Genomic DNA, 9680 nt, shown 5'->3' with positions numbered 1-9680 from the left:
CAGAGCACAGCACACGTCCGTGCAGGTGGTCATTCTTATCCCCTTCCCCCGGCACCAAGCTAGGCTAGCGGTTCGATGCAATTTCTCTATAGGAGAAAAAAAAATGTCAGTTCGAGTCCTCTCCTATTCATGTGTGTTTAGAATACACAGTTTTGTCTGGTAATCCAGGCACGAGGTAGTACAAGAATAAATGGATGAATTAACAAAGAATAAAATAAGCAGGTAAAACAATATAAGAATAGACAAATCAAACCTTCTTCTTCTTCTTCTTCTTCTTCTTATTCTTATTATTATTATTATTATTATTATTATTATTATTATTATTATTATTAAATGCGAGTCACACTCGTGAGCGAGACGTCGTATCACTACTACTACTACTCAGCAGCGCCTCATCATCTGTCACCATGACTGGCCGCGGCAAGGGAGGCAAGGGACTTGGAAAGGGAGGAGCCAAGCGTCACCGTAAGGTTCTGCGTGACAACATCCAGGGCATCACCAAGCCCGCTATCCGTCGGTTGGCTCGCCGAGGCGGCGTCAAGCGCATCTCCGGTCTCATCTACGAGGAGACTCGTGGGTGCTAAAGGTGTTCCTCGAGAACGTCATCAGGGATGCCGTCACCTACACCGAGCACGCCAAGCGCAAGACAGTCACTGCCATGGACGTCGTCTACGCCCTCAAGCGTCAGGGACGTACCCTCTACGGATTTGGCGGTTAAATCTGGAGTCGGTCGGTCTGTCTCGAATTTGGTGTCAACAACAGCAACTGCAAAAACACCATAAGAAAAGAGTCAACATATCCCGGACCTTTTATAGGTCCACACAAATGAAGAGAAGGAAAAGTTATAGACTAACACTACTAAGACTATGGTTGTTCCAAGTAAAAGTGTTGTCTCTACTCTTTACGTCATTATTGTGTGTGTGTGTGTGTGTGTGTGTGTGTGTGTGTGTGTGTGTGTTTTTTTTTTCTTTCTTTCTTTTTTTTCATTTATTTTCCTTTTTTCTATTTGTTTTCCTCTTTGTTTTATCACTCAAAGGTAAATCAAATGAGAGAGAAAGAATTATCAACTAAGTGATGTGAGGTCAGACACCAACCGCTGCTACAGGTGCTGTTTGTTTGTTTGTTTCTTTCTTTGTGAAGTTTCCGCCCATTAGTGGCGCAGGCAATTTTATTTCTTTATAGTGGTACCCATACAAGGGTCCATATCAACACCGAAGCGCATCATCATCATCATCTTTGGTGTAGCCACCTAGATAGAACCTGGGTACCGCGGTGACATGTAGGTAGGTACCTTTCATTAAATCCCCCTCGCCGACTGACATACCTTCAAAACGGTGTGTGGTGTGATTCTTTCGAGCCGACGCGTGAACGTCTGTCTGTCTGCCCGATCCCACGTCCACCACCTTATCCACTATGGTCTGACCACTTACTTGTATGGAGATCTTTTTTTTTTTTTTTTTTTGTTTTTTCCTGCCGGGAGTTTTCCGGCCTGCAGCGCTGTCACACTTGTACGTACCAATACGCACCTTAAGTCAGGTAGGTACTTAATACTTGGTAATTGAACGGTAAAGAACAAAAAGTTGGAGAGAGTTTCTGTTTATCTTTAAATATATTTTGCATTGTTTTTGCAAACAAACACAGCAATACTTGACATCGTTTGATCCGCGCCCTCCCCTCTCGGGGATGACCCCCGAGTGAGATCACAGGTCAAAGTGAACGCGTTAATCCATGGGTCACTCACTCACTCCCTGTCCCTACCTACCACCTACCAGCCAGGAGGGAAGCAAGAGAGGGGGGACACTTGCACGCACCAATACGCACCTTAAGTCAGGTAGGTACTTAAAACTTGGTAATTGAACGGTGTTGTATTATACATTGTGATGCTGTAAAAGAAAATGAAAAAAAAAAAAAAAAAAAAAAAGGCAAGTTGGAGTAAGCTTTTGTTTATCTTTGAACATATTTCGCATGTTTTTTTTTTTTTTTTTTTTTTTTTTGCAAACGCAGCAATACTTGACAACGTTTAATCCACATCTCTTGGATGACTGCCGAGTGAGATCACAGGTCAAAGTGACCGACCGCGTTAATTGATCCCTGTCCTGCTAGCTACCTACCAGCCAGGAGGGAAGCAAGAGAGCAAGACAGAGGGGCGTGTGCAGGAAGCAAGGTCCTCATTGATACACGGGCCCTAATCCCATAATTTGCTCAGCGCAAGGTTTTTTTTTTTTTTTTTTTTTTTTTTTTTGCAGCGCTGCAGGCCGGAACAAAAATAGAGAAAAAAACTTCTACCATTAGCATTTATATCATTCATTAAAGAGAAAAAATATTCTACCATATATATATATATATATATATATATATATATATATATATATATATATATATATATATATATATATATATATCATTATTAATATAACACTATAGTCTATTCAATTCTCTAGATATGTCAATGTGTGGCTCCGAAGAGGAGCCGGATATATATACTTGTTATTGATGATATTGAGGAGGAGAGGGATTTACTTCTTCTCGGTCTTCTTGGGAAGGAGCACATCCTGAATGTTTGGCAGCACGCCACCCTGTGCAATGGTGACCCCAGAGAGGAGCTTGTTAAGTTCCTCGTCGTTCCAGATGGCCAGCTGCAGGTGACGTGGGATGATGCGATTCTTCTTGTTGTCGCGGGCGGCTTTGCCGGCAAGCTCGAGGACTTCGGCGGCCAGGTACTCCATGACCGCTGCAAGGTACACGGGGGCGCCAGCCCCCACTCGCTCGGCGTAGTTGCCCTTCCTCAGGAGGCGATGAATCCTGCCGACCGGGAACTGGAGTCCAGCACGGCTGGAACGGGACTTTGACTTTCCCTTCACCTTTCCTCCTTTGCCGCGTCCGGACATGGCGAGCAGTAGTAGTAGTGGTAGTAGGTGGGATTAACAAGTAGTAGTGGTATTATTAGCAAGTAACACTCCGTCAGCTGCGGGAGCGAGTCGGTGTGTTGTGCGTTATCTGTTCTTCGGCGGGCTCGTTTCCTCTATATAAAAGGAAGATCGGATCAGCGCGTAACACGTAACGCCCAACCTGGAGGCTGGCTCTTGCGGCGACTCGCGATCCTGAGCAGGATTGCTTACATACATGACACTCTTGAAGTCGGGTGCAACCGACCACCTCCTCCGCAACAGGAACCTGATCCTGAACCATACAGGCCCTTCACAGGCGGAACAGAGCATTCTGGACCACGTAAAGGACAACTTGGCTTCCCTCAGCTCGTGGATCTTTCCCTGGACTGAGGAGTACGAGCGAGCGACCCCAATCCAGTTGTACGAGACGCACTCCCGGGTAGATATACCCTTGTACGTAAGTAATGGCCAAACTACGCGTAATCCAGCACAATGTTCTCTCCTGGGGGAACTGTAAGTATGACTTAATGAACACCTACAGACACTTCGACCCATATATTATTCTTATCAACAGCCATGGACTAAACGACGAGACGCGACTTAAGATACCAGGCTATAGAGTATATCAGCAGAATAACAGTAACTCTCACAATGTAGCCATTGCTGTGAAAAGCAGGCTTCGACACAGAATCGAGGATGTTTTTTTTATCTGAGAGGTTAGCAGTAGAGACAGACTCACCTGACGGACCCATCCTCATTGCCACTAGCTACCTCCCCGACGACCTTACTTACCACACCTCGACTTCCTCCGTCTTCTACGCAGACAGACACCAGTCTTCCTCGTAGGAGATCTAAACGCACGACACCCTTATCTGGGGTACACCACCACCAACCAGGTTGGGAGAGACATAGTAGACTACTTTTGCCGACAGACTGCTTGCCACATTGGACCTCACTTCCCCACCTTTTTCAGCCATCACACCTCATCACCTGACATCGCCCTGACCAGCAGAGCCAACTTCCTTCATTACTCTCTGTCTCCAGGACCTTTGACGACTAGTGACCATGTCCCTATTATTCTTGACATATCCACTTCTCCTCTTCTAGTCCCTAGCCTTCAGACATATAAAAACAACAGGACAGACAGGGATGCTTTCAAAGCGGAAGACACCTTACGGATGACGGACCTCCCAGACATCTCTTACGGCTCCCTAGAGGAAATAGACGAAGCACTGGAGACCTGGATGACTACGGTAAAGACAACTGCGACTCGACACATACCACAAACGACATATAAACTTCTCGGGCCTTCTCGGGCTACGCAGCTGCTCAGAATTCAATTCAGGGCACTGCGAGACACAGCAACGCTGAGAGGATGGACCCACGACGATTACAGGCAGTACAACGAGCTAAAGGTTCCACTGCAAGACTCACGACAGACTGAGGCTAGAGAGCACTGGAGTAGGAAGTTGGCTGGCTTAGCTGCCAACTACCGAAACCCCAGGAAATTCTGGCGAAAACTCAAGTGTCTTTCCGGGAAGACTTCAGGACCAGACAGCTACCTAATAGACCACGCAGGAGACAAGAAGTTTACGAACGACGACAAAGAACGACTATTCACGTCCATATGGGACCGCGTCTACAGAGAAGATTATGATGACGACTTTGATGACAACGACCAGGTGCTGGATTACATGGCCGGCTCCGTACAAAGGACCTACCCATATGAAAACGCCGATCCTGCCCGTCTTACTGGTACTTCTCCCTTGGACTGTCTTATCTCGACCCAGGAACTGGCCTCAACCATCAAACGCGGCAGGCCGACGTGTCCTGGAGGAAGTAAGATTAACAGTACTATACTCCCACATCTTTCAGATTCTGCCCTTTCCAGACTCCGGGATATCTTCAATGCAGCACTTTCCGCTGGCTACTTCCCCGACGGGTTCAAGCAGGCCGAGATGAGGATGATTCCGAAGGCCGGCAAACCTCCCACAAGACCGGAGAACTACCGGCCCATCTCCCTGCATGAGGTACCTGGGAAGTTGCTGGAAAGGATTGTCACCTCGCGGCTACGCATCCATCTGGAGATTGGTAACCACCTTCATCTGGCGCAGTATGGTTTCAGAAGTGGGAGGGGCACTGTGCACGCCATCGCACTGTCCACATAGACTATGGCCCTACACCAGGCCAACAGCTTCCGCTGTAACCTAGTTCTGCGGGACGTGAGTAAGGCGGGTCTGGCACCTGCGATTGAAGTACAAGATACTTCACCTGGGCCTGCCTGGCCCGGTTGAGCGCCTTCTCTGTGACTTCCTCGATGATAGAACAGCCAGGGTACGAGTATGGGGTCACATAGGGCCGCCTTTCTCCCTGGCCACAGGAGTCCTTCAGGGAAGTGTGTTGTCACCCACCCTATACAACATCTACACCAGTGACTGCCCTCTCGCAGGCGCTGATATTAATATACTGTATGTCGATGATGTTTCACAGGTCGTTCACCACCCAGGCCGCTCCAGTAGGATGACGAACGCCCGCACCAGCAGAGAGATCGCCCGGGTCAGTGTCAGTGCCACCCAACCAAATATGACAGGAAATATACATCCCGATTATCTTCTGCAATAGGTGCTACGTCGTTGAATCACACACAACGAACCAGTGCCCACAACCAGCCACATATAAACGCTGCTCGGAATGCGCTAGTGGCGACCACACATTCCGAGACTGCCCAACTCAGGACAAAAAGTGCATAAACTGTGGAGGACCTCACAGTGCACGCGCAATGCGCTGCCCAATCAGGAAGGAGGCGCTGAGGGAGAAAGAGGAGCAACTGAGGAAGAAGAACAGGACAAGACCAGACATCTCTTTCGCTCAGGCCACCCAAGCTTTGGTTCCTGCGGACCCCATAGGGCACAGTCTGACAGGACTGATGTGCGTACTCCACGCACATCTGGTGAACAGTGCGAGACCGGGTAGCTTCCAGGACACCCTGAAAGAGAGTCTAAGGCTGAACGGATTACCACAAGTAAGGCTTCCCCCAGACCCACCGTCGTCGGCCATTTTACGAGCAATTACAGGAGTGGCAGACCTTGTAAAAGCTACAGTACAGATCAACAGCCCCCCAGCCTCCGCTAATGACGACACCCCAGACCCCAAACCACTGACCCAGAGGAAAAGGATCCAGCAGCAGCACCAACAAACGCCACACCACTGGAGGAGATGACCAGACCAAATAAGAGTACGGACTCTCCACCCAATACTGACGAGGACGATGAGGAGACAAATATTCAAGTGACGATCTTCAAGAAAAATTCAGACACATGGCCGAAGGCGTTCACCTATAACCACCTCAAGTCAGGAATAAAGGAGGAACGATATAAAGTGATCCACACAGGAGGAGACGAAGACAACGAACGGGTCAGGGAATGGATAAAGGACACCAAAGTATCCTTCCAGCACCTCTGCCAGACAGTGACTGAGGAAGACTTCTCAGCCATCAAAACAGGCCCCATACCGCGCAGGAGCTCCGCCAGACGTAGGACAACTGCTCCCAGACAAACACAATGAAGAGGCTACGCATCATATTTCACAACGTTCTATCCTGGGACACCAGAAAATTCGACCTTAGCAACACGTACAGACGTTTCGACCCGGACCTGATACTGATGACGAGCCACGGACTTAAGATCGAATCTAGAATGACACTCCCTGGGTACCGAGTGTACCAACGGAATACAGACAACGAACCCATGGACGGAGTAGCAATTGCCGTCAGGAACAGACTAGTGCACAGAATAGAAGACGACTTTGCCTCTGAGACACTAGCTGTAACCACGCAGACTACAGAAGGACCTCTGACAATTGCAACAACATACCTGCCACCTAGACGCCCTCACATTCCTCACCACGACTTCATGCGCCTGCTAAGGAGACAGACCCCTGTTATAATAGCTGGTGATCTAAACGCCAGACACCCGACACACGGGAGAAGGACGACTAACACCACTGGACGAGACCTTATACAATACTTAAGACACTACACGGTGAGACATATCGGACCCTTCTTCCCAACATACTACGGACCACTTTCAGCGACTTCCCCTGACATAATACTCACTAACAACAACAACAACCTCTTCCACTCTGTCTCACCAGGACCACTGACTTCCAGTGACCACATCCCGGTCATACTCGACGTTTCTACATCCCCAATACTTACTCCAACTCCCACTTCATATGCCTTGCACAAAACAGACTGGGACGTCTTTGAGGCAGACGAAGACCTCCAAATGATGGACCACCAAGATGTATCTCACGGAACACTAGAATACATAGACGAATCACTTAACAAATGGACAAAAACTGTGACCGACGTGACGGCCAGACATGTACCCACAAAAACACACAAGATGACCGCAGGTCCAAGACCCTCTAGAAACACTGTGCTCACACAGATCCAGTTCCGGGCCTTGCGTGAGCGAGCAGAAAGGACAGGATGGACAATGAATGACTACAGACGGTACACGCACCTCCGACAGACGCTACAAGACTTACGGAGGACAGAAGCAAAACGGTATTGGGGAAAAACTGACAGACATGATAGCTCAGTACAAGGCACCAAGACGATTTTGGAGCAAATTGAAAACACTCTCAGGACAGAGCAAAGGCCCCAGCTCATACTTGATAGACGACGACGGACTAAAGCACCACTCTGACAAAGACAAAGAGAGGCTCTTCACGACAATATGGGAGCAGGTGTTTAAGGACGACGAAGACGAGAACGAGGAGGGACATGACGACGGCGGAGACAACATAGTACAAGAGTTTATGTGAATCAACTCCCACAGAACCACCCCAGAACTCACGGCCAATCCTACGAGACTGACTGGAACCTCACATTTTGACTGTGTAATCTCCGCGGAGGAACTAAGAACAGCGATCAGGAGCTCCAAAGCGACGGCGCCGGGGAGCAGCGGGATTGGGAAGACGATCCTCCTCCATCTCCCTCGAGCCGCGCTGCGGCGCCTAGGCCACATCTACAGTGCAGCCCTCTCTGCCAGCTACTTCCCAGACGGGTTAAAAGGAGCTGAGATGCGGCTCATTCCCAAGGCAGGAAAAAATCCAACCCAACCGGGTAGCTACAGGCCCATCTCCCTCTTGGAGGTGCACGGGAAAATGCTGGAGAGGGTGGTCGGGAGACGGCTGCAAGCGCACCTGGAGGAAGGAGGTCTACTAAGCACGGCAGAGTATGGCTTCAGGCAGGGACGAGGCACCGTCCACGCCATCGCCGTTGCAACAGAGACTCTGGCCATCCACCTAGCAGAAGGACATCGGTGCAACCTGGTCCTGCGAGATGTGCGCAGGGCGTTCGACAGGGTATGGCATCGGGGACTTCAATACAAGATCCTGCAGTTGGGACTTCCAGGCCCGGTCGAGCGCCTCCTCTGCGACTTCCTCGCGGACCGGACGGCCAGGATCAAGGTCGGTGCTCATCTCGGACCCCCGTTCCCATTACACACGGGGGTTCCACAAGGAAGCGTCCTCTCGCCTCTACTGTACGCCTTGTACACCAGAGACTACCCAGAAGCACTGCACGGCGTCAACATCCAGTATGCTGATGACGTGTCTCAGGTGTTCCACCATCCGGGACGCTCGAAGCGAATGCTCAGCGCACGCACAAGCAGGGACATCGAGAGAGTAAACGACCATGAGGCGAAATGGAGGATAAAGACAAACGTTGGCAAGTTTACAGTGCGTCCCATTGCCTCAGTTAGACCAGCGACGCTGCGCGTGGAGGAAAAGGAGGTCGAGCTAAAAACTCGAGGAAGCATTCTTGGTCTTGGCATCTCAACGCGCGGCTACACATCACACGTCACACAGAGAGTGAATCGGGCGAAAGCCGCCCTCGCTCGACTGTACCGCTTCCGGGACGTGCCTGAGAACATAAAACTCCACCTCGTAAAAGTCCTGATAGTGCCAGTGCTAACCTACCCGCCGATCCCGACACACGCGATGAGCTCTACATCAATCAGTCGCCTCCAAAAGGTGCAAAACGCCGCTCTCAGGTTCGTGTACAACGTCAAACTGGACGACAGGATACGTACCGAGGACCACCACCAACGAGCTTCGCTACCGGCGCTCAACGTAAGGCTCCACCAAATGGCGTCCGACATCTGAAGGAGGATGGAAGAGGAAAAATGGGAACAATTCACTGCCATCCAGCAGCCTTATGACGATGCCAGGGAAAAGAATCACTCGTGGTTCCCGAGGAGTCTCCTAAAACTACAACTCGAACCGCCACCGCATTACACTTAATATATTCAAATTAATTGACAACTACTCAACAATGATGTTCACATAGCTTGTCCGACCAATAAAAATAGATATTATCGGAAAGCAATGTTTGCCAAAGCAACCCGGATCGCCCGGACACTGTAATTCTAATACTATATTTTTGTATTTCTATTATTTTCTTGTATACCAACCACCCCCTCAATGTAATTTTCCCCCTCTTTCTAAATGAAATGTTTAAAATGTTTAAAAATGTTATGCGAGTCACACTCGTGTTAACCGGTGAACGTAACAATTGGCGACCGTGACAGGACCATTATAACCCATGTTCAGTGTTCCATTTTTCCAGTGACCTTTTTTTCTGTGATTGTTTGTGTTTCTGTGGTGTTGTGACTCTGATGTGTTTTTTTTTCTGTGACTTACTCTGCGTGTGGTTTAAATTTACCTTCGTGCGATCAAGTGGCTCCTTTTGGGTTAAACGTGCTTCGTGACTTTCATTGGTAT

General features: G+C 49.1%; 1 protein-coding gene and 1 pseudogene across 1 annotated transcript; one reads left to right on the top strand and one right to left on the bottom strand.

Moving 5' to 3' along the window:
* The first annotated feature begins 388 nt into the window (after positions 1-388).
* LOC123500754 lies at positions 389-833 on the top strand (annotated as a pseudogene).
* A 1683-nt stretch (positions 834-2516) lies between these two features.
* On the bottom strand, positions 2517-2920 carry LOC123500755 (histone H2A-like). The gene has a single exon (XM_045249381.1). The coding sequence runs from the start codon at positions 2886-2888 to the stop codon at positions 2517-2519; it is 372 nt and encodes a 123-aa protein (XP_045105316.1). The 5' UTR covers positions 2889-2920.
* Positions 2921-9680: the final 6760 nt, after the last annotated feature.

Source organism: Portunus trituberculatus, unplaced genomic scaffold (assembly GCF_017591435.1).
Source record: "Portunus trituberculatus isolate SZX2019 unplaced genomic scaffold, ASM1759143v1 PGA_scaffold_479__1_contigs__length_10854, whole genome shotgun sequence".
Lineage (NCBI taxonomy): Eukaryota > Metazoa > Arthropoda > Malacostraca > Decapoda > Portunidae > Portunus > Portunus trituberculatus.
This window is presented reverse-complemented; position numbering and strand designations above follow the sequence as displayed.